This window comes from Stylophora pistillata, chromosome 14 (assembly GCF_964205215.1).
Source record: "Stylophora pistillata chromosome 14, jaStyPist1.2, whole genome shotgun sequence".
Lineage (NCBI taxonomy): Eukaryota > Metazoa > Cnidaria > Anthozoa > Scleractinia > Pocilloporidae > Stylophora > Stylophora pistillata.
Genome location: NC_142532.1, coordinates 20,537,332 through 20,563,171, shown reverse-complemented (window position 1 = coordinate 20,563,171; position 25,840 = coordinate 20,537,332). Strand labels below are relative to the sequence as shown.

The 25,840-nt window shown below is 37.8% G+C and overlaps 1 protein-coding gene across 3 annotated transcripts; it reads left to right on the top strand.

Moving 5' to 3' along the window:
- Positions 1-5,656: 5,656 nt before the first annotated feature.
- Positions 5,657-20,862, top strand: LOC148717021 (uncharacterized). Of its 3 annotated transcripts, XM_088744445.1 has the most exons (9): positions 5,675-7,838; positions 9,755-10,103; positions 10,863-11,012; positions 11,512-11,634; positions 13,104-13,229; positions 14,619-14,867; positions 16,399-16,716; positions 17,549-17,794; positions 18,700-20,862. In XM_088744445.1, exons 1-9 carry the CDS (start codon positions 7,794-7,796, stop codon positions 19,017-19,019), a joined length of 1,926 nt encoding a protein of 641 aa, XP_088600571.1. In that variant the 5' UTR covers positions 5,675-7,793; the 3' UTR covers positions 19,020-20,862. The 3 variants fall into 3 exon arrangements, with proteins under 3 accessions (XP_088600573.1, XP_088600572.1, XP_088600571.1); XM_088744446.1 differs by lacking the exon at positions 18,700-20,862 and having other exon boundaries at positions 5,665-7,838; positions 17,549-17,802; XM_088744447.1 differs by lacking the exons at positions 16,399-16,716; positions 17,549-17,794 and having other exon boundaries at positions 5,657-7,838.
- Positions 20,863-25,840: the final 4,978 nt, after the last annotated feature.

Below are 25,840 nucleotides of genomic sequence, written 5' to 3'. Positions count from 1 at the left end.
TCATCACAGACATGTTTTCCTGCCATTTGGAACTGACATTTTGTTGTTCCAACATGTTTGACTTCTATGTACTCTCACGATTTCCACCGTCATTTTCGTGTCTTTTTTCGCAACCATTTTGTATTTTCTAACATTAGTTATAACAATCAGTTAAAGCATGTCTAAGTTCTCCCAATGCTCGAAAACTAATTAAAAACGTTTCGTGTTCTCTCTTAAATATCACTGATTATTTTACTTCTATACGCCGCCTACCGTTACTTTTAAATGAAGTTAAAACGGTCTTCTATCAATCAATTTGAGTAAACGTAATTACGCTTTTTTGAAAATTAAAACTCCCTTAGTATCTTTCTGTTTTGAAAGTTTAAGAATGAAAAATTCATCCCCAACTAATAAACCTGCTTAAATTTAGTATAAAATGACTGGTGTATTTGGAGCGCGCTTATTGGTCGTTTAGTGCCGCTGAAGAGGATATAGCCACAATATAGGAAATAATTCATAGAAGCAATGAATTCTCCAAAATAATGCATACCCTCGACTGTAGCTAGTGATTGCATAACTGTCATACGAACTGACTACCCTCCTCGCGTCTAGATGAAGCTGCGTAAACACAGAAAAAGTTCTTTCTGGATTAAATATTGCCATGTTAAATAGCGTGGGTTATTTAATTGCCACGCAACGGACAGACATTTTAGAATCACTGGGTGTTGATCCCCAAATTGGTATCGATATGATCAAACGGAATGTATTTACACATTATCATGTCAACTTTGTGATATGGTGGGAAACGTTTACTGGTTAAATCAATCTAATTTCTTACGAATCTCTGAAATTATATCCTTATAGAATTTTAAAAAACCTAGCCTCAAAAAATGGAAACTCTACAAGGATTGACTTAAAACCTAAACGTTTCACAATACTGAGATATAGGAGTAAGCAAAGTATTACCATTTTTCTCTGACTTTTCGTCTTTTTGTTTTCTTTTTTTGGGGGAAGTAAAAGAGAGGGGTAATTAGCAATGAATTTTCCACACCTGCTTGTAAATATCCAAGGTTTCTTTCAGGAATAAAACCTCGCACATTGTTTAACCAACCCCCAACCTGACACGAAACAGAATGGCGTCGATATTGCGGTGAAAATCATCCGCCTCGTGATTCCACAACATTTTGACATTGAGATGACGAATATCTTCGTCGATAGGAGTACAAACCACGCTAAACCACTGTCGATTTGTTGATTTCATTGTTTGTAGCCGCTCTCACTGAAAATTAAAGATCTAGAATTGATACAGTATGGAACATTTAATTATCATCGATGATCATACGACCTTTTCTGACATTCTAAGAAAGCGTTTAGCGAAAACAAGTAGGCAAACGAAAAGTACAGATGTGAAATCATTGTTAAATGTAAATTGTAAGGGAAGTTGTAAAGTGAAATTGTAAAGTGTTATCGTTTTTTTAACCTAACAGACGTGCTGTCAAACTTTCTGTACATTGTCTTTACAATGCAACCAGACACCCACTGGCAAAAAGCTTTTCCAATGCATGAAGACTAATTACTTTTAATTAAGGCTTGGCGGTTATTATCAGTTGTTTTGACTGTTATCATTTTCTAAGGGATAATAAACCCGAGGAACGCTGGCATTATATTCATCACCTTGATTGTCATCTCACCTGCCAAGTCTTGATGCAGCGAGGTCCAAAAGTTATTCCCTTATAGATACAATAATAATAATAATAATAATCAACTTTATTTAAAGAGGGTAAAACACATAACAGTATAAAACTGACAAACCAGTGGCCCTCAAACAAATACATACATATATATATATATATCTGAGTCATCTAGACATGAGGTTCAAGAAACACAAAGCGGGCAAATTGAGAATATTAAAGGCAAGTAAATCTTTCTTTATTATATTTAAAAGAAATACTTAGAAAGCGATTTAATAAAATATCACCATCAGTTGTCAGTTGCCCAGCATAAGGAATCACAAGATGAATTCGGTTTTGGACAACATTTAGGAACTGGATGAAAATGTGATAATGATGCACAGCTACATATATTCCAATAATCCAAACTTTTTATTATTTACCGAACAAAGATGCTATTTTTTTCTTGTGTACAACTTTTCGGTTTTAGAGCAATTTTTCTTCGACACCATGAAGGAATTTGCGATTAAGGTTTCTTAAATATGTGGGTGATCTAACTAAAACAACATGTAAAATAATACCATATCGATTCAGAATTTTCCGGAAAGGATTTGTACGTTATTTATAGAAACAATTTGATAGTTTTTTTGAAAACTGAGATGGAAAATGACTCATCATCAAATTCTTAAGCAATAATGTAGTGATTCCAATCTAATGTTGATTCATAAATCTGCAAAGTTAATTTGCCAACTTAAAACATACTTTATAAACCCGAAAAGTAAGTTTCCCAACTTAAAACATACTCTGAGAAACGAACCAACGTAACAAGTTACGTAAAACTTAAAAGACTCGCAGATGAATTCTTTTTAGCTTATTTACCGTACAACTCAAATTGCAAGACTTGCAAAGAAAATTATTTAATTCTACACATTCTGGAGTAAAATGGGAATTCAAACGGCTCCCATCTTTGGCCCAACTGTCTGATTCCGAACAGCATGATAACCTTGCCATAAAAATTCAAAGACATTTCCAATGTAGTTTTAAATGTGACACAAAAAAGCTGACAAAAACCATGGTAAAAAGATTTAGGAGAGCAGAAAGTAACCATGACTTTTTTGGCCAAAAACTCAATTGTAAAGCAACGGTTAGGGCATGCCTAAAAGAGACGGTTTCTTGACTTTTCTCCTTTTTTATCCTATGGCAGATCCAGAGGTCTGAAATGCGGAATGAATTATTAATCGAAAGGAAACTGATTCAGATTAAAAAATTTGACTACATGATCGAAATTCGAGAGTGTATTCAAGAAAGCGAAAGGCGTTCGAGAAAGGTGGGGCCAGAATCTTTAACGTGATCGTGCATTCTCGCGCGTTCTTATGCATTCTCGCGTGTTTTTCGCTTTCTTCTCTCAATATATAGGGCGTTTCTGATGAATTTCATTAAAAGCCAGTTATTTGAGGTAAAAACGAAGTTAAAGAGGTTGTTTATGCATTCAGATTTTTTTTAGGATATTTTACTGGTTGTCTAAATCTTGAAAAACTAATATTGCGCGTTTGAAATGTTAACGTTACCAGGGGCAGGGTTGCCAACTTCAACGATATTTTAACATATTTTGTGAATTCAGGCCACCTTCGCTGCAGCTCTGAAGAGAATGATCCTTCCAACACTCTACTGCACCCGCAAGTCTGAAATCGTCATTGGTCAGTACACAGTACACTCTTTGAGGACAAGGACGGGACAAGGGGCGGGGACGGGGAATTGATGCTAAGAAAAGGTACTCCCACCGGTGGGGGGTGGGAAGTCTTGAGCTGATAGGGCTGGTTGCCGCTGTTGACAAAGATAAAGAGAAAATAGGAAACAGCTTAGCGGAATTAAACTGCATAACAATATTCGGTTTCGTTTTCTAGACGGTAAAAGTTATCTTAAACGTAATGGAAGCTGAAATGTATTAGCTAGGCAAGATGGCAAAATAAGAAAAGAGAAAGGGTAAAGGAGAAAAAAAGCGGGGATGGTAAAGGATTGAGAAGATTACTACAGATTAAGAATGACTTTAAGAGAGAACACGAAAGTGTTTTTAACTAGTTTTCGAGCATTGGCAGAACTTAGGCCCGCTTTAACTGATTGCTATAGCTAATGTTTAGTTCTTAACCGAGTGGGAGGTCTGTACGAGAGAATCTTGACCGAGGTCGCCAGTACAGACCGAACGCAGTGAGGTCTGTACCAGCGACCGAGGTCAAGATTCTCCCATACAGACCCACCTGGCTCGGTTAATAAGATGTTTATTATATAGCTGTGTCTTATATGCCAATTTTTTATATTATTTGTACCTTTTTTTTCTAGACCGGTCTATATGGGGAAATCTAGACCGCTTTCAATATTGATTTCAGCCAATCAAGTTCGTGAATTCGGTAGTTTGCAGTCCTTGTGAGACATAGCCATATAATAATCAACGATACTACACAAGAAAAACGTCTATTAAGATATATTCATTATCCAACTGTGCTTCGTAAAGTACAAGTAACGCGCAAGACAAGTACAAACATCACGCGATATCTGTACTCCAGAAATCTCCGCGAAATTCTCCCGAAAATAACAAAATACGGCACAACTTGTAAAAAATACTCAGCGATACTACCCAAAAAACGTCTAATAAAATATATTTATTTAACTTCTATACGCCTACCGTTAGTTTTAAATAAATTTAAACCGGTCTTCTATCTTTCAATTTGAAACGTAAAACTCCCGCAGTATTTTTCTGTTTTGAAAGTTTAAGAATGAAAAATTCATCCCCAACTAAGTAACGTGCTTAAATTTAGTATAAAATAACTGGGATGTTTGGAGCGCGCTTATAGGTCGTAGAGTGTGCTTGAAGAGAGAGTATATATATACAGCCACAATATAAGAAACAATTCATAGATTGGTAGCGATGAATTCTCCAAAATTATGCCTACCCTCGGCTGTAACTAGTGATTGCATAAGTATCATACGAACTGGCTACCCCCCTCGCGTCTAGATGAAGTTACGTAAACACAGAAAAAGTTCTTTCTGGATTAAATGTTGCCATGGTAAATAGAGTGTGTTATTTAATTGTCATGTAATGGACAGAAATTTCAGAGTCACTGGCCATGGGTGTACATCTCCAACTTGGTGTCAATATGATCAAAAGGAATGTATTTGCATAGTATCATGTCAAGTTTATGGGAAACGTTTACTGGTTCTTCACTCCTTGCCAATCAATCTAACTTTTTAAGAAACTCTGGAATGATTTCCTCATAGAATTTTAAAAACCTAGCCTAAAAATTTGGAAACCCTAGAGGGGTTGACTAAACATTTCATATTACTAACCTAGGCGTAAGCAAAGCATTATCATTTTTCTCTGACTTTTCATCTTGGTGTTTTCTTTTTCTGGGGGAGTAAAAGAAAGGGGTAATTAGCAATGAATTTTCCACACCTGCTAGTAAACATGCAACGTTTCTTTTATAAATAAAGCCTCGAGCTTTGTTTAACCAAACCCCAACCTGACACGCAACGTATCACGCACGGAATGACGTCGATATTGCGATGAAAATCATTCGCCTTGTGAGTCCACAATCGCAACATTTTGACCATTATGATGACTTATATCTTTGTCACTAGGAGCACAAACCATGCTAAAGCACCGTCGATTTGTGAATCTCATTGTTTATAGCCGCTCTCACTGAAAAGATCAGGAAATGATATATGGAACCTTTGATTATAATCCATGGTCTTGCGACCTTTTCTGACATTCTAAGTAGGAGTTTAGGGAAAACAAGTAGGCAAACGAAAAGGGCAGATGTGAAATCATAGTGAAGTCTAAATTGTAAGTGTTATCGTTTGTTCACCTAACAGACGTGTTGTCAAGGTTTCTGTACATCGGTCTTCGTAATGCAGCCAGACACCCATTGGCAAAAAAACTTTTCCATTGCAGGAAGACTAACTTCTTTTAATTAAGGCTTGGCGGCTATTATCAGTTGTTTTGTCTGCTATCATTTTCTAAGGGATAATAAACCCAAGGAATACTGGCATTATATTCATCACCTTGATGGTCATCTCACCTGCCGAGTCTTGGTGCAGCGAGGTCCAAAAGCTATTCCCTTATAGATATACGTCTGATTCTGAACAGCGTGAAAACCCTGCCATAACAAATATATATATATATATATATATACATTTAAGAATCGTTTCATGCTTAGCGTGCGTCTATCGAGTAATGGATGCTCGAGGGGAGTTTGGAGAGCACGAGAGAAGCGTAAGAGTTGCTCGAGGCGCAGCTCGATAGACGCACGCTAAGCATGAAACAATTCTTAATTGAATCATTTAGACATAAGGTTCAAGAAACACAAAGCGGGAAAATTGAGAAACTTAAAGGCAAGTAAATCTTTCTTTATTATATTCAAAAGAAATACTTATTTAAACATACTTTGAGAAGAGAGCCAACGTCAACAAGTTGCGTAAAAAGACTCTCAGATTAGTTATTTTTAGCTTATTTTCCTTACAACTCAAATTGGAAGACTCGCAAAAAAATATAGGAAGGCAGCTTCGTGTTAGACTCAGAGGTGAGGAGAGAGAAAAATATACGGAACATATTCACAGGTCACGTAATTTCCATCTTGAATGTGTGACTCGTTTTATCTAATTCTACACCTTTTGGAGTAAAATGGGAATTCAAACGGCTTCCATCTTTTGGCCCAACTGTCTGATTCCGAACAGCATGAAAACCTTGCCATAAAAAATTTAAAGATGTTTCCAATTTAGTTATAAATGTAACACAAAAAAGCTGACAAAATCCATGGTAAAAAGATTAAGGATAGCAGAAAGTAACCCTGATTGTTTTGGCCAAAAACTCAATCGTAAAGCAACTGTTTGGGCATGGCTAAAAGACACAGTTTCTTTACTTCCCTCCTTTATTTTATCCTACGGCAGATCCACAGGTCTGAAGTGTGGAATAAACTATTAATCGATAAAAAACTGATTCAGATTGAAAAAGTCGACTAAATGGTCGAAATTCGAGAGTCTATTCAAGAAAGCGAAAGGCGCGTCAGAAAGGAGAGGCGAGAATCCCTTTATTTGCTGCAAATGACCTTTCCCTTTAATTTCACGCGCATCTTTAACGTGAGAGCGCTTTCTCGCGCATTCTTGCACATTCTTGCGTGTTTTTCCCTTTCTTCTCTCGCCTTATTATTATTATTATTATATGCGGAATTTTTTTCTCCTATAGAACTTTAAAAACCTAGCCTCAAAAAGAGGAAACTCTAGAGGGGTTGACTTGAAACCTAAACGTTTCATAATACTGAGACGTACGCGTAAGCAAAGTATCATCATTTTTTCTCGACTTTCATCTTGGTGTTTTCTTTTTCTAGGGGAGTAAAAGAAAGGGGTAATTAGCAATGAATTTTCCACACCTGCTGGTAAACATGCAACGTTTCTTTCATGAATAAAGCCTCGAGCTTTGTTTAACCAACCCCCAACCTGAAAGGCAACGTATCACGCACGGAATGGCGTCGATATTGCGGTGAAAATCATTCGCCTTGTGAGTCCACAGCATTTTGACCATTGTGATGACGAATATCTTTGTCGATAAGAGTACAAACCACGCTAAACCACTGTCGATTTGTGAATCTCATTGTTTATAGCCGCTCTCACTGAAAAGATCTAGAAATGATACAGTATGAAGCCTTTGATTATAATCCATGGTCTTGCGACCTTTTCTGACATTTTAAGTAGGAGTTTAGGGAAAAGAAGTAGGCAAACGAAAAGGGCAGATGTGATATCATAGTGAAGTGTATATAAATTGTAAGTGTTATCGTTTGTTTACCTAACAAACGTGATGTCAATGTTTCTGTACATTGTCTTCACAATGCAGCCAGACACCCACTGGCTAAAAACTTTTCCATTGCGTGAGGACTAGTTACTTTTAATTAAGGCTTGGCGGTCATGATTATCAGTTGTTTTGTCTGCTATCATTTTCTAAGGGATAATAAACCCAAGGAATACTGGCATTATATTCATCGCCTTGATGGTCATCTGACCTTCCGAGTCTTGGTGCAGCGAGGTCCAAAAGTTAGTCCCTTATAGATACATATATATATATATATATATATATATATATATTTGAATCATCTAAACATGAGGTTCGAGAAACACAAAGCGGGCAAATTGGGAAAATTAAAGGTGAGTAAATCTTTCTTTATTATATTCAAAATAAATACTTATTTAAAGAATGCGAGGTAATTAATTTTCATCCTTTGTTGTCAGTTGCCCAGCATAAGGAACCACAAGATGAATTCTATTTTGGACAACATTTCGGAACTGGATGAAAATGATGATGCACAGCAACATATATTCCAACATAACAAATTTTTGATTATTCACCGAGAAAAGGTTTTTTCTCGTGTACAACTTTTCGGTTCTAGAGCAATTTTTCTTCGACACGATAAAGGAATTTGCGATTTAGGTTTCTTAAATATGTGGGTCTACTAACTAAAACAACATGCAAAAAATGCGATATTTATTCAGAATTTTCCGGAAAGGATTTGTACGCTAAATCTTAACACAGCATGAAATTTTGAATTTACGGTTCCGTAAAGACGTCGTAAAGAAAGCGTTAAGATCCTCTTTACTTATCTTTACGAGCTTCTTTAGACTTTCGTAAAGAAAGTCTTTACGCGATGTAAACGGTTGAATATAAAGCAACAATGTAATGATTCGAATCTAATGTTGATTTATGAATCCGAAAAGTTAGTTTGCCAACTTTAAACATACTCTGACAAGAGACCCAACGTAACAAGTTGCGTGAAACTTAAAAGACTCGCAGATTAATTCTTTTTAGCTTATTTGCCGAACAACTCAAAATGCAAGACTTGCAAAAAAATTATAGGAAGTCAGCTTCGTGTTAGACTCAGAGGTGAGGAGAGAGAAAAATATACGGAACATATTCACAAGTCACGTAATTTCCATCTTGAATGTGTGACTCGTTTTATCTAATTCTACACATTCTGGAGTAAAATGGGAATTCAAACGGCTCCCATCTTTTGGCCCAACTGTCTGATTCCGAACAGCATGAAAACCTTGTCATAAAAAGTTTAGAGATATTTCCAATTTAGTTTTAAATGTAACACAAAAAATCTGACATAATCCATGGTAAAAAGATTAAGAATAGCAGAAAGTAACCATGATTGTTTTGGCCAAAAACTCAATTGTAAAGCAACTGTTTGGGCATGGCTAAAATACACAGTTTCTTTACTTCCCTCCTTTCTTTTATCCTACGGCAGATCCAGAGGTCTGAAATGTGGAATAAACTATTAATCGATAGGAAACTGATTCAGATTAAAAAAGTCGACTAAATGGTCGAAATTCGAGAGTCTATCCAAGAAAGCGTAAGGCGCGTCAGAAAGATGGGGCGAGAATGACCTTTCCTTTTAATTTCACGCGCATCTTTAACGTGATCGTGCATTCTCGTGCGTTCTTCCGCATTCTCGCGTGTTTTTCGCTTTCTTCTGTCGCCATACAGGGCGTTCCTGATGAATTTGATTAAAAGCAAGTTATTTGAGATGAAAACGAAGCTAAAGAGGATGGTTATGCATTCAGAGTTTTAGGGATATTTTACTGGTTGTTTAAATCTTGAAAAACCTAATATTGTGTGTTTGAAATATTAACGATGTATCTAAGATCGCAACGGTTCTGAACCCTTGACACGAAAACAAGATAAGTTATACGATAGACAATAACCCTTGGCAGGAAAACAAGACAAGTTATACGATAGACAATAACCCTTGGCACGAAAACAAGATAAGTTATACGATAGACAATAACCCTTGACACGAAAACAAGATAAGTTATACGATAGACAATAACCCTTGGCACGAAAACAAGATAAGTTATACGATAGACAATAACCCTTGACACGAAAACAAGATAAGTTATACGATAGACAATAACCCTTGACACGAAAACAAGATAAGTTATACGATAGACAATAACCCTTGACACGAAAACAAGACAAGTTATACGATAGACAATAATCAATACCGTTACTAAGGGCAGGGTTGTCAGTCTTACTGATATTTAACATATTTTTGACAATTCAGGCCATCTTTGCTGCAGCTCTGAAGAGAATGGTCCTTCCAAAACTCTACTATATGGCAGTGGTAGTCTTTGTATGTGGGGTGTTTTCCGCTGCTAACGCACAACAATGCAGCGTGGGCGGAGTCTCAAAACTTGGAATGATGCTGCAACGTCACATCTTCAAGAGGATCACGGGAGCTTCCCTGGGGGACGTGTGTTACCATGAGTGTACCGCTGACGTCAGATGTCAAAGTTTCAATTACGTTTTCACACAAGAGACTTGTGAATTGAATAACCGTACTAAGGAGGCCAGACCCGAGGATTACGTTCCAAACGTGGAGCGGTATTATTTCAAACGAGATTTGAACAGGGGTAAGTCAAGATCTAGATATAAATTCTCCCCTTTGTCTGCCGTAAGTTTCTGACAATTTTAGCTCGTGGAATTTTTTCATTTCTAAACAGTTGAAACCTCATTCATTTCTAAGGGACAAGTCATCATATGTGGGGTGGGAGGGGTGGTGGTCAACAGAGTATAACGGGGGGGAACAATAGGAGACTGACTTCCAATTCACTGCCAATTACGGGGAGAGTGGCATTAGAATCGTACAAAGCCTTCCTTCCTTTTTAAAATCAGTCTATTTACTGAAGTTAAATTCATCAACTTGTATCGGTGTGCCGCTATGAATTGAACTAACCAATCACAGTGGAGTATTTGCGTCATGAGGAGAAGGGTAACCCGGGCGACCACATGACCTGAGGAAGACAAGCAGAATGGAGTCTGATGGTCGCCACCCATATTGGTGGAGAACAGATCGACAGAAAACGCCAAAAAAATAAAGCTCTTATCGCTTCTTACCAGTATGAATAACCACAGCCTTCACAAGCCAAAATAACATTAAAATCAACACCTAATGATACAATAGCCACATGAGATATTTTAAAAATACATGAGTATTTTCTTGTTTAGTCTTTCTCAGTTCTACGAATGGTACAATAATACAATAGCCACATGACATATTTCTACAATACATGAGTATTTTCTTGTTTAGTCTCTCTCGCTTCTACGAATGGTACAATAATATAATAGCCACATGACATATTTTTACAGTACACATGTATTTTCTTGTTTAGTCCCTCTCGGTTCTATTCCTGAGCTGCCTGCGGAGACTTGCCAAGAAATCAAATTGAGCGAAGGAGGACAAGCGGTCAGCGGCAAATATTGGTTTTCTTCGATTGTACCCGCGAAGATTGTTCTAGCTCCTTGTGACATGAAAACCGAAGGTGACTGAAATTATGAATAGTTTCGTATAATCGGTACCAAGCAAAACCATATAGCAATCCCGGCTTACTCTCAAGATTCGATCTAAAATTGCCTTAACGGCCGATTAGAATAGACCCCCACACCATGTTATCATTAATTTAGTTTACAGCGAGACGCTTACGCCAATCACAGTCATTCTCGATCAATTGCTGTGGCAAATCCATGAGACTCATAATTAAGCGGATGTGCTCTTTTTCTTTTAAACTATCTCGTTTTTCAGACGTGGACGATTGTAATTCAACAATTCCCGTCTGTGACGTCAACGCCAAGTGCGTGAAGAGGAATGGGGAAGGGGAAATCTGTCTCCCTGAAGGGATCGTACACTGAAAAAATTAAGCTTTTGGCTTCCGCTGGAAGTCATGAAGCAAACAATTGCTGTGAAAAATCCATAAAAGACTCATGATTTGGCGGATACCCTCTTTTTCTTTTAAACTGACCACAATCTTTCTCGTTTTCCAGACGTGGATGAATGTAATTCAACAATTCGCTTGTGTGACGTCAACGCCGAGTGCGTGAACACCATCGGTTCTCACAGTTGTTCCTGCAAAGCGGGTTTTACTGGAAACGGAAAAAAATGTATCGGTAAGTTTAAACAATGACTCTCGCCATTGCCTGAAGAAATTCATTTCAAAACAAAGCATCAATCCCGGCTTATTCTGGAGATTCGATCTAAAATTGCTTGAATGGCCTCGACATATCTCCTACGGCGTACCCCAGGGATCAGTACTTGGTCCACTACTCTTTCTGATGTATACGTCGCCTACAGAAGACATTGTTACTGAACATGGCCTAAACTGTATGATATATACCGATGATTCCCAACTTTACGTAAAGATAAACTCCTCTGACAGAATAATGGGCATAGAAAGATTGAAATCATGTGTTAAAAAGAAAAACAGATTGCAGTGCAACCTTTCTAAAACAGAAATCATTCGTTTCCCTTCACCCTTCTCAAAAAATCCTCCTTTCTGTGATATCAATATTGAAGATGACATCATTAAATTATCTAATACTGTCCGAGACCTGGGCGTCATGCTTGACTCTGTGATGAACTTACGCTCGCAGATATATTCCATCTGTAAATCGTCGTCTTTAGCAATCAGAAATATTGGTCGCGTTCGTAAATACCTCTCGACGCAGCAAAATGAAAGATTGATACACGCCTTCATCTCATCGAGACCTGATTACTGTAATAGCCTACTGTACGGTCTATTGTACATTCGCTTCGACGAAGGGCTAACGCTCGAAACGTCAGCTTTTGTAATCGTTACGGTGTCTAATTTACCATTTCAACTTTGTTGATATATCCAAATTATATTGTACGGTTTACCAATTTGTCACATCGAAAAACTCCAACGGATCCAAAACACAGCTACCTGCTTGTTAGTCGGTGCTAAATCAAGAGACAGTATAGCACCTATACTTATGAAACTTCATTGGCTCCCGGTCACAAAACGAATTCATTTCAAGATACTGTTGATAACATACAAAGCACTAAATGACATGGCTCCAACCTATCTTGTTGAACTTCTTAGTCGATATACTCCAGCACGAAGACTCCGTTCATCAAATATCAATCTACTTGAGGTCCCAACAATTCGAACTAAAACGTATGGGCAAAGAGCATTCTCCTACGCTGCACCGTATTTGTGGAATCAACTTCCTGACTGCATAAAGGACGCTGAATCTGTTGACTCCTTTAAACCCTTATTGAAAACTTATCTTTTCAAAAATTAAGCCACCAGATTTTTTGATATCGTACGTTGTCAAATATATGTATAACACGTAATACTTCGTTAGTTTAGATAGAGTAGCGATAATTGCATGTATAGGATTTTTATTGAAATTTTGTTCATTGCAATTGTAAAGCGCAGAGAGTTCAATTTTAATGCACTATATAAGAACTTCTTATTAAATTATTAAATGAAATTAGAATAGTCCCCCACACCATTTCATCTTCAATTAAGTGTACAGCGAGACGCTCTCGCCAATAACAGTCATTTTCGATCGACTGTGAATTCTGGCCATAACATTCTTATCCGTTCTTTCAGATGTCGACGAATGTACCAAGGAATCACATAACTGTGACGCCAACGCCTACTGCAACAATACCATTGGTTCTTATCGATGCACGTGCAATCCCTGGTACCAAGGAAACGGAACAAGCTGCTATTTTCGTGAGTTTTAAAACTAACATTTAGACACGAGCGAACCAAGCAGTCTCCTTAACTCTACTTCGGTCATTATTTCTCACCTGGGGGAAGTGGGAAGGAGGGGCGGAGGATTTTGGTGGAATCACATGATTTTCAACAGATTAAAAGGAGGAATCAGCCCTAATGGACAGGCACTAAGAGGGGGGTGAGGACCATGAAAAAAATAGAGAAAAAAATTAGCAAAGCAGAGGGATCGATTTTTTTAGCTTTGGTTCTTGTTCAGACACGATATAACATGATAAAATAATCAAATTTTCTTATGTGTTAACAAGAACAAGTGTTTAGTTTAGTGTAACTGCCTCTTACCCAATGCTTCTTCCTTGGCAGTTCTCTTGGACGCCCCCATCTACAGACTTTTGAACATCATCTTCCACTGACTCTTGGATTTTCCCCTCTGCTAACTCTCGGATAGTCTCCTCGTCCAATTCATCGGCAGAGTACTCGTCCGAGCTTGGCTATTTAGGTTTTTTTTCGTTTATTATTTCGTTTATTTTTTTTCTTATTTGAGACCTCCTGAAATTCTGCTTTCAGTACCTTTACTCGTTCTTGAACTTTGTGAAAATATTTCAGCTCGTCACTCAGCAAAGGGTTTTGAAATATGATCTTCTCTTTAGACGTGGTGTTGCTCGCAGTCGATGAAAATAACAAATCTGCTGTGAATTTCAAGGTGTCAATTCAAGTGGCCGAGCAAGACTCACATTACACGTGACAATTAGTTCATTGGTTGCAAGGCTCCGTTGATCTCGACTCGGCCAATATGGCGGCGAAGAAAGCGAAATCGGTTACAGAAGAAGAGGAGAATGAAACGCTTTAGGTTTAGGGATCTTTTTAAAGAAAAGAGAAGCCAGGATGATTTTTCCTTGCCAACTTGAGTCCAAGCTTGTGCTTATTTGTTTTTATCTTTGAAATCTTTACACTCCTTGTCATATAAGACTCCATAGTTGCGAACAACTATGAAACACTTTTTATCAAAGACTACAGCGACGACCTCCGCCTCAGACGTGGGCAAAAGTTGAGCGAGTGCTATAATTATCCAGACATAGCAAATTGTAGTAGATTTTCTTGTGCTTCTGCGGCATTTTCTTTTCACTTGGGATAAGCGTTCGTAAGCACAACATAAGCAAAAGAAAATGAAAAATCTTTTTGTCCCGTTGTGCTTGCGCTTTCGCTTGTATTTATGCTTACGTCGAGGCCGCTTTCACGGTGTGATAAGAGGTGTTATACTTGCGTTTGTGCTTGCGTCGCTAGTGAAACCAGGCTTTTCGAGCACCAAGATGGCGAATGCAACATGAAGCGAAAAATTTAAGGTAGGGCAAAGCTGACCTTTTCTCTCTTTTTTGTTTATTTGTATAGATGGCCTGAATAGTTCTGTTATTCTTACCAGCCTCGACTACAAAAACTACACAGAAAAGCTGCTTTCTTATCTAGAGCCAGTCCTCCTTAGTTCAAAGCGAAGTAGGTTTGTGAGGTGTTGGCACGCTAAGACAGATGGCTGGGCGGCATCGACATTCCACAGCAACTGCGATGGGAGGGGACCCACGGTGACAATCATCAAAGCTGTTAACTCCATGTTTGGTGGCTACACTGACGTATCATGGAGCGGTAAGTACATCTTGCCCATGTAGCTTTTTTCGGTGCAGCGTTTTAAGGATTTAGAAAGGCAAGGAAATAACGTAGTAAGAATGGATCAAGCTTGGTGCCTCTAGCGGACAAAATTTCTCCTGAAGCCCGTTTCTTGAGATTCTTCCACCTGGAGATTGACGCGTCAAGGTGACCAAGCAGAAAGCAAGTTTTATAATAAATATATATATCCTTGCTTCATTGTACTGTAGCATTTGTTAAATCTAGGATCCAAATATATTCTCTCTAAATCAAATATTCTCTTTCTTTACTGCATTTATTGAGGTCGCAAAACCAAAACCAAGTTAATTTAATTCAACTGCCCGTTTAAAAAACGGGCCAATCAAAACAAAGGATAAGAAGAAAGCTGCCCGAGGCGCGAGAAAAACGCGATATACCAAGTCACGATTGGTTTAAGATTTTTCTCTCATTAGACAAAAACGACGCTGTGAGCTTTCTCCGCCGCGCCAATCATTGAACGGCGTTGTGAATATGAAGTACTTAATTTGTATTGTTTGCAAGGCTAATGGCATTTGTAGTGGAAATGTTTTAAAAGTTTTTCAGTCAGTTCTGCAGGCACATAGCATGTGTTTTAACTTGTCGGCAATAGTTTCTTGGCCTTTAGGTTGGCTTGATTCGTTTGAGAACACAATGAGTGATTTTATTGAGCTCCACGGTTACCGTAGGAGGTTCCAACGTCCAATCAAGAAATATATTGACAACTGCACAAATGCAATCACACAATACGCCGCACTTGCAAGCAATTCTTTTAGTGTGTTATTGTTTTGAATGTTTTTCCATTTTAATCATAATTTAGGTTCCTGCGTTTGGTCGTACGCCACCAAAGCCTTTTTATTCTCATTTAACAACGCCAAAGGATACAATCCTGTGAAGCTGACACTTTTACTCCCTTTTCTTAGAGTAATCACTCAACCTAGCGGGCTTGGAATTAATTTTTTATCGGATATAATATTTTCGAAGCCTTATTCACATGGTTGGATTTTTTTTTCAGTTCTCGAAACCATTTTTAATTTTTTAAATATGTGCCTACATCTGAAGAAAGTAACAGATAACTTTGGGTAATGTTACATTTGGCCATTTTGAAAAAGACTGAGTTAAATTTTCGGGCCTGGGTACGAATATAAAAATTTTAAAACAAATGTCACCAGGAGCCAATTAATGGGCTTTAGATGTCACCCAATAATTTGCCATGTCCATAAAAGCATTTTGTACCAATTCTATGCCCAACTTTGTAAAATCTCTGCTCCCGCTAGCAAACATCTAGCCTGGAAAAACTCCCCGTCTAGTCTATGATGGGAAATGAACCCCCCTCCCCTCAAGGGGGTTTATGTTTTCTTCCAACGCCCGACTACATTGTTCTTCTATTCCAGCAGGTTCTTGCGCAGGTTATTCTTCCTCCAGTAAAGCATTCATCGTCTCACTCAATAATGTGAACCGTAACCCTCCCTCAGGTGACAAATAGTGACCAGTCCCTAACTCTTTTCATTTTTAGGTCCGTGTGGTTATTCTTCAGCCAGCAAGGCTTTTGTTTTCTCACTTTACAATGTCAAAGGATACAATCCTGTGAAGCTGACACAATACCAAAACCAGCAAAATGCCATGTACAGATGTTCCTCCCATGGACCCACTTTTGGTGCTGGTTGTGGTCACGACATCTACATATCCAACGACGCTGGAAACAACCAAAACTCTTACACTAGATGCGGTTGCACGTACACGACGCCCTCAGGGTACTCAACTGGAGACTGTGGTTTTTTTACAGGGGGGCCTAATTTTTCTCCAACGGACATAGAAGTATTCTATGAAACAGGTAATTAAGAAAAAGACACCTTTTCAAGGATAAATAATTAATAAGACGTGTGGCAAAATCAATTCGTGGAATGTAGAATTATTCTCAAAAAGATGTGTTGCTGGAGTACGAATAGCTTACCTTTTTTCCAATTTCAAAGAAATTTCTACGCTTTACGGTCTCTTTCGCAGCAATTCTTTAAGTTCGTCACACAACACGTTGCGTGACGAGTGAAAGAAGACTAGTCTGAACTACCGCAGAGGGTTGTGGCTATTAGATGAAAACAAAGTCGGTGGAGCCACTTGAAAGAGCGGTTGAGCTAACAAAAAAAGTTTCTCTCTCTCCATCGCCTATAATACCGCCTGGTAGATAAGCTAGGAATTTTATAACTTGCTGGATCAGTAATGTGCGTTATTACACGACTCGGGAGGTCAGAGGGCCAATAACTAAAATCAACCAATCAAAATGCTCTATTGCCGGTCAATATTCTCTCAGTATTGGACCGGGCACCGTCCTGAATGGTCCCGAATGATACCGCACTTGTGTCCCTTTGAACTTTAGTCGTATAATAAATCTCTTATTAGCCAAGTTTGCTCGGGACCGTACTGGAAGAATATCGGCCCTCAGTCTTTTTTGTACGGACCTCGCTGCGCTCGGTCCGTACTGTCAAGACCTCGGGCCGATATTCTCCCAGTACGGCCCTCGCGCTTGGTTAATAAAATATATATTATTTCACGGGCCAAACGAGGGGTGATAAAATTATCCACTTTAGATGACTCCACGAGTCAAAGCTATAAGGGTTGTTCCATTCCTTTTGCTAACTGTAAGTTTTACTTTTCGTCTTCCTCCTCAGGTCTCGGCTTGTCTGAGATACTTCGAAGCCTTGATTATAACAAATACTTGAAGATGCTGTTTTCGTATCTGGACCCAGTCCTTATCAGTAAAGAGCGTAGCAGGTTTATGAGGTGTTGGCACGCAAAGACTGACGGCTGGGCAGCATCGACATTCCACAGTAACTGTGATGGGAGGGGACCCACAGTGACGATCATCAAAGTGAACAGCTATATCTTTGGTGGATATACTGACGTGTCCTGGACCAGTGAGTAACAAACAAGGAAACATCCCTCACATGTAGAAAAGATAACAAATCGATTAGTCAAGGACTTTTCTTGTAGCAATGAGTACATCTTAGGGACAAAAAATATCATTGTAGACAGTAAAACTTGAGATCTCGAAGTAGACAAACTTTTAAATGGCTTGAAACACGTTTGGAACGCATTTTAACCTAAAAGTTTTGTTTCGGATTTGATTTGAATTTTGATTATTCATTTTGATTTGATTTTATTGTGACATTCCCATTCTGAGGTATTTCTAAGTGTTTCGTTTTGTACACTATTCTTATTGCACAGCTGAAACAAAGAATATTTAATCAATGCTCTACTGGATTATGTGTTGTCTTTGAAAAACACTGGACCATATTTCAAGTTCTCTTTTTGAAAAGTAAAAATATGCTCTTGTGTTTTATATAATTTCTGTTTTTTTTAACAAATTAAGGTGTTCGGTTCAAGATAAATTCATCTTGAATTCATCAACATGAATTTTTCTTTTTTCATATTCGCATAGTTTCAAACGTTTTTACTGAACACAGCCACCGGCACAAAATTCCCAATCATAAAGTTGGTCCTTATTTTATAGTCCTCATAGATAATCCAAAGAAAAACGGAAAAACGCCACCATTAACAATACAAAGCCAAAAATACGAAATGTCAAAAAGGTGATAAATTGATCTCACCGCTTCAGATATTTTCTCCTTTTTTTCATACATGGTCCGGTCCCCCCCTTAGTGCCTGTTAATGAGGACTGATCCCCCTTTTTTATCTTGAAAACGATGTGATCCTCATTCCCAGAAATCCTTCGCCCCCACCCTTCCCTCCCCTCCCCTCCCCTCCCCTCCCCTCCTTCGGGTGACAAATAGTGACCAGTCCTTAACTGTTTTCATTTTAGGTTCCTGTGCTTATTCTTCAGCCAGCAAAGCTTTTGTTTTCTCTCTTTACAACGCCAAAGGATACAATCCTGTGAAGCTGACACAATACCAAAACCAGCAATACGCCATGTACAGATGTTCCTCCTACGGACCCACTTTTGGTTCGGGACTTGACATCTACGTATCAAATGACGCTGGGAACAACCAACAATCTCTTACGCGCTGCGGCCATACGTACTCTAACCCCTTGGGCTATTCGACTGGAAACTGCCAATTTTTCACAGGAGCACTTCATTTTACTCCATCTGACACTGAAGTTTTTTACGAAATAATAAACTAAACATTGCAAAACTACGCAGTCTAAGTAAGTATGAGGTATGTACAGTAACAGTAGAGTTTATAGAGTTACTGCCTCCTCACAAGGCCTGGTCAAAAGAACTAGCTCTGTTTCTGAGATCTCATCTCACCCCTCTTTTGGTCGCAAATTTGCATTTTTTTAATCAGTATAGGTAAGTGAGTTAGCTCAGATACCAAAATTTCGGTTTTGGCAGTTTTTGTTGTTGTTCTTGCTTTTTTTTAAGTGGCTACTGGGCTAATCACTGTGGATTTTTCGCAGGATCCCTTTTTCTTTTACTCTACCATTTTTACTTTGCCATTTTTCAAGCTTAAAAATTATATCAGTCAAGTTGGAACCTATAGAAATGAATCGATATCTGTACGGGAATAACGGAAACCAAAGGAGATCGAAATTTGAAATAAAAATGTAATCATCGAACTCAAATATCAAGAACACTTTACTCAAGGTTCCACTTCTTGTTTATCGTATTTAATCATTTAATCCTTTAGCTCGACTAAACTAATAGATTTTAGCCAGTTAGAGGTGCGGCTAAGATCTCAAGAGATCATAATCCTGTTGTCAAAGAAAACTAAAAAAGTATATATTAATAATAAGTCTCAGGGGAGGTTGGAGGTGGATGGAGACATAAGAAGTCGGCTCCATAAGAAGTCGACATAAGAAGTCGACATAAGAAGTCGCCAAAGGGCGAGTTAACCACAAACGGCCGTTTGCGGTTATCTGAGAAACGAGAGTCTGCTACAGACTGACAGATAAAAGGCTGTAATATCCACGTTTAGCTTCATATGCGAGATGGCGTTCTTTAAGATTTGTACTTTCGGAAAGGAACATTCGCCACTCTTCTGTTTCCTTCAGACAGTAGAGTTTCAATCTGTACAGCAGTCTGAGCACTCTGACGTCACACGATTGATCCCCGAGTAAATCAATAACGGTTTTGATCGACATTACACCGAATCTGTTGCACCTATTATTGGGATTGAAATGAACAAAGAAACTGATTTTAAATGAGCGGAAGTAACCAAAGTAGTTGTCCTCTTAGACTTCAAAACCAAGAAAGACTGACAGACTTTAAAACTAACGGAGCGCCACACCCTTTAACATCTGAGGGTGACTACCATCTAAATTCTCCAGCAAGTATTACTGCTGAATCAAACATTAAGCTCATGAGAAGTAAGGAACTGATCATATGGAAATGTCACAGGAAATGTAAATAGAACAGTATGGAGAATACACATACTGATGTTAGGCTGTGAAGGAGGCAACTATATATTCTATTTTGCAGAACGGTCATGCAGCCATAACCACTAAAGATGGCAGTTTTCTATCTTCAGTAAAAAGATCTGAACTAGAGTTTATGTCATCAGTGACACACTGATAAGAGTGTACACGATAAACGCCACATTTCGCAGTTGACGGTAAACGTGGATTGAAAGTTCTGTGGTCGCTAAAATCTCCTCTATCTTTACCATGTATTTAACACACCATAACTTAAAAAACTTTTTAACATATTGTATAGAGAAAACTTTGTCGCATGGTTGATTCTTTTTACAAAAGTGTTGTTGTATCATCTAGGGAGGTAGCCATTTGACAAGGCCTCTGAAAAAAACTCGACCCTATTTGTTCTCAATACATAAAGTACATATGAACCCTTGGTCGGTCGATAAGTTTCTAGTCACATAGAGATATGGCCTGATAAAAGTTTTGAAGTCATCAGGAACGTTCCGAATTCATATCTGACCATTTCTGTGCCTGACTTTAGGGTTAAAGGTTTTTATGTCAGAAATAAACTGTAATCCTTTGAATGTAAATAAAACTCAGTTCATCACTAGTTATGATTTTCATTGTTTAACCGTTGTGAGACAATTACCCGCCAGGAATAAATTCTCTCTGTAAAGATCAAAGAAACCAACCTACTAAGAAACTCAAAGAGTCGTAACTGCTTTATATTTTGTTGATTGTGTTATCTGAAGCACCAAAGTTTCGCTTAAGTTAATCGAGACTAAGATACAAATCACTTTAAATAACCGTTCAACCATTTTTGCTTTTGCTTTAATTTGTCTCCCAATAAAAAAGACCTATTTTTTTCTCACTCGGAAAGAGTCATTGCTCTAAAAACTGTTAAATACTTCGGCGGAAAGCTCGCTACATGAATCAAGACAGAAACAAATTCAGAAAAAAGGTTGAGTTCTCATAGAAGGCAGGTATCGTCCTGACGTATGCTCACTTTCTCCTATTTAACATCCAAAGCACGTATGACAGATCCGTGAAGGAATTCATATCTTAATCAGTTGACTCAAGCACAATTTCTTACTGATTTCGAATTAAGATCACTCTTCGTCATTGATTAATGACGTCATCAGTAAATGCTTCCGCCAGTCTGAAATCGTCATTGGTCAGTACACAGTGCATTCTTTGAGGACAAGGACGCGACAAGGGGCGGGGACGGGGAATTGATGCTAACAAAATGCGCTCCCGACCGGTGGGGGGTGGGAAGTCTTGAGCTGGTAGGGCTGGTTACCCCCGTTGACAAAGATAAAGTAAAAATGAGGAAATAGCGTAGCGTAATTAAATTACATAACAATATCGGATGTCGTTTTCTAAACGGGAAAAGTTATCTTAAACGTGAAAGAGGCTATAATATATTAGCTAGGCAAGATGGTAAAATAAGAAAAGAGAAAGAGTAAACGAGAAAGAAGCGGGGATGGTAAAGGATTGAGAAGATTACTACAGATTAAGAACGACTAGACACCGAACGCAAATATGGCGTCCAATTTGAGTTGCCAATGTTCTGAACTGATTAGCCTCTCACACATGTAATAATCCTTTTGTATTTCAACGTGAAGACGAGGCTAGGGAGTCCAGAACAATGGCAATTCAAATTGGACGCCATATTTGCATTCGGTGTATAATAAATTACTTTATTAAGATAGAAAAATAGGCAGTCTAAGACTGCATGTGGCTACTGATATAGCCCAATATTTTTATAGCATCTAAAAGAACTTAGGAGGTTGTATAATGACGCTAGAAGGTAGAGTTGCTAAAGGGGGCTTCACGCGGGCTAGTCGATGTAAAGCTGCGCTAACTAAAAGTTTGTGACCCGCGTTTTAAGCGGGAAATCATTCTAATTAGGTTGTGGTTGAAAAAATTAATTCTCGTGGTTGATGTTGGTTCCCTAAAACGTGATCACATCGAGCAAAAATACTATTTTGGTTTTATTGCATGAGCTTACCAAGACATTTGAAGAGATCTATTCGTCCACAGCAAAGTCTGTTCTTGCGTTCTATGAAAGACAAAAAAGAAATTACTTTCATAAGCAAACATTATCAATAAGTAGATTAAAACGTTTAAGTTTTAATTGTAGACATGTTGCCTTAGTCTAGCTAATCTGCCGCGACACAAACCTCTTGTTTGGCGAACAATCTGTGAATAACTCTTCCCAGCGGGGCCTCTTCCTGGGCCAATTACCGCTACTTCACGTTTTTCTGTCAAAGCCGAAAGCAACTGTTCCACGTCCTCGTCCCCATGGTCTCTACCTTGTTCCGACAGCGGGTCGTGAAATTTAAATCGCAGGGAGTGGACACGAGTGATAGCGAGCTCTGACAACTGCAGCTGTTTGACAAATACCTAAAATTGATTTAAGTGCCTCATTAGTAATTCTCCCCTCCAGATGCCATATATTTCCTTTTAGACTGATTTGGAGAGTTTGGAGTTTTATCATAAAGATGACCCCTAGTTGATTATTTTTTATTATTAAAAACTGGATCATTGGATAATGCAATTCAAGACTTTTTATTGGCCTAGCCATTATTGTATATGAGCCAATATACCATAATCTAATATCTGTACATTGTAATATCCAGTTTCTTCATACAAAATAACGCCAAGAAGATTTGTGTAATATCTTGAGGGCGTTTTTTTTTAAATAAAACAATTACTCCACTCGCACTTGTTGGATATGAGATGATTATAGCCAACGAGGCGCGAAGCGCCCCGTTGGCTATCTATCATCTCATATCCAACGCGCGCTCTTGGAGTAATTGTTAATTATTCTTATCACTTTTAAGCTGGATTTCCGATAGCGAATTGATATTGTAAGAAGAAGTTATGTCAGATACAATGAAATATATGAAGTTCATATATTTTGAACTGCGGTATTAGATACATATGATACACGATCCTCGCAGTAGATAGCGCTATTTAAGCAATAGCGAAAATCAGACCTGAAAAAAATCAGGCCTGTACGGGATTCGAACCACTGACCTCTGCGATACTAGTGCAGCGCAGTTATGTGTTAGTTACTTCTGGAAAATAAAAGATTAAGTACGAAAACAAACAAACAAAACGAAATCTCAGCATAGAGATATGTCTAAGTCACAGTGAACCAGTCATCACAGACATGTTTTCCTGCCCTTTGGAACTGACATTTTGTTGTTCCAACATGTTTGACTTCTATGTACTCTCACGATTGCCACCGTCTTTTTCGTGTCTTTTTTCGCAACCATTTTGTATTTTCTAACATTAGTTATAGTAATTAGTTAAAGCATGTCTAAGTTCTCCCAATGCTCGAAAACTAATTAAAAACGTTTCGTGTTCTCTCTTAAATATCACTGATTATTTTACTTCTATACGCCGCCTACAGTTACTTTTAAATGAAGTTAAAACGGTCTTCTATCAATCAATTTGAGTAAACGTAATTACGCTTTTTTGAAAATTAAAACTCCCTTAGTATCTTTCTGTTTTGAAAGTTTAAGAATGAAAAATTCATCCCCAACTAATAAACCTGCTTAAGTTTAGTATAAAATGACTGGTGTATTTGGAGCGCGCTTATTGGTTGTTTAGTGCCGCTGAAGAGGATATAGCCACAATATAGGAAATAATTCATAGAAGCAATGAATTCTCCAAAATAATGCATACCCTCGACTGTAGCTAGTGATTGCATAACTGTCATACGAACTGACTACCCTCCTCGCGTCCAGATGAAGCTGCGTAAACACAGAAAAAGTTCTTTCTGGATTAAATATTGCCATGTTAAATAGCGTGGGTTATTTAATTGCCACGCAACGGACAGAAATTTTAGAATCACTGGGTGTTCATCCCCAAATTGGTATCGATATGATCAAACGGAATGTATTTACATATTATCATGTCAACTTTGTGATATGGTGGGAAACGTTTACTGGTTAAATCAATCTAATTTTTTAAGAATCTCTGAAATTATTTCCTTATAGAATTTTAAAAACTTAGCCTCAAAAAATGGAAACTCTACAAGGATTGACTTAAAACCTAAACTTTCACAATACTGAGATATAGGCGTAAGCAAAGTATTATCATTTTCCTCTGACTTTTCGTCTTTGTGTTTTCTTTTTCTGGGGAAGTAAAAGAGAGTGGTAATTAGCAATGAATTTTCCACACCTGCTTGTAAATCTCCAACGTTTCTTTCAGGAATAAAACTTCGCACTTTGTTTTACCAACCCCCAACCTGACACGAAACAGAATGGCGTCGATATTGCGATGAAAATCATCCGCCTCGTGATTCCACAACATTTTGACATTGAGATGACGCATATCTTCGTCGATAGGAGTACAAACCACGCTAAACCACTGTCGATTTGTTGATTTCATTGTTTGTAGCCGCTCTCACTGAAAATTAAAGATCTAGAATTGATACAGTATGGAACATTTAATTATAATCGATGATCATACGACTTTTTCTGACATTCTAAGAAAGAGTTGAGCGAAAACAAGTAGGGAAACGAAAAGTACAGATGTGAAATGATTGTTAAATGTAAATTGTAAGGGAAGTTGTAAAGTGAAATTGTAAAGTGTTATCGTTTTTTTAACCTAACAGACGTGTTGTCAAACTTTCTGTACATTGTCTTTACAATGCAACCAGACACCCACTGGCAAAAAGCTTTTCCAATGTATGAAGACTAATTACTTTAATTGAGGCTTGGCGGTTATTATCAGTTGTTTTGACTGTTATCATTTTCTAAGGAATAATAAACCCGAGGAAAGCTGGCATTATATTCATCACCTTGATGGTCATCTCAGCTGCCAAGTCTTGATGCAGCGAGGTCCAAAAGTTATTCCCTTATAGATACATACATACATATATATATTTGAATCATATAGACATGAGGTTCAAGAAACACAAAGCGGGCAAATTGAGAATATTAAAGGCAAGTAAATCTTTCTTTATTATATTCAAAAGAAATACTTAGAATGCGATTTAATACACTATCACCATCAGTTGTCAGTTGCCCAGCATAAGGAATCACAAGATGAATTCGGTTTTGGACAACATTTAGGAACTGGATGAAAATGTGATAATGATGCACAGCTACATATATTCCAATAATCCAAATTTTTTATTGTTTACCGAACAAAGATGTTATTTTTTCTTCTGTACAACTTTTCGGTTTCAGAGCAATTTTGCTTTGACACGATGAAGGAATTTGCGATTAAGGTTTCTTAAATATGTGGGTCACCTAACTAAAACAACATGTAAAAAATACCATGTCGATTCAGAATTTTCCAGAAAGGATTTGTACGTTATTTATAGAAACAATTTGATAGTTTTTTTGAAAACTGAGATGGAAAATGACTCATAATCAAATTCTTAAGCAATAATGTAATGATTCGAATCTAATGTTGATTCATAAATCCGCAAAGTTAGTTTGCCAACTTAAAACATACTTTATAAACCCGAAAAGTAAGTTTCCCAACTTAAAACATACTCCGAGAAACGAACCAACGTAACACCTTACGTAAAACTTAAAAGGCTCTCAGTTTAATCCATTTTAGCT

Bases quoted from the DNA above. Each gene is read 5' to 3' on its own strand.
- LOC148717021 (XM_088744445.1), top strand. From the start codon at position 7,794: ATGAGGTTCGAGAAACACAAAGCGGGCAAATTGGGAAAATTAAAG. The intron at 7,839-9,754 runs GTGAGTAAATCT...TTGACAATTCAG, and splicing joins GCAAATTGGGAAAATTAAAG to GCCATCTTTGCTGCAGCTCT. The intron at 11,013-11,511 runs GTGACTGAAATT...CTCGTTTTCCAG, and splicing joins TTGTGACATGAAAACCGAAG to ACGTGGATGAATGTAATTCA.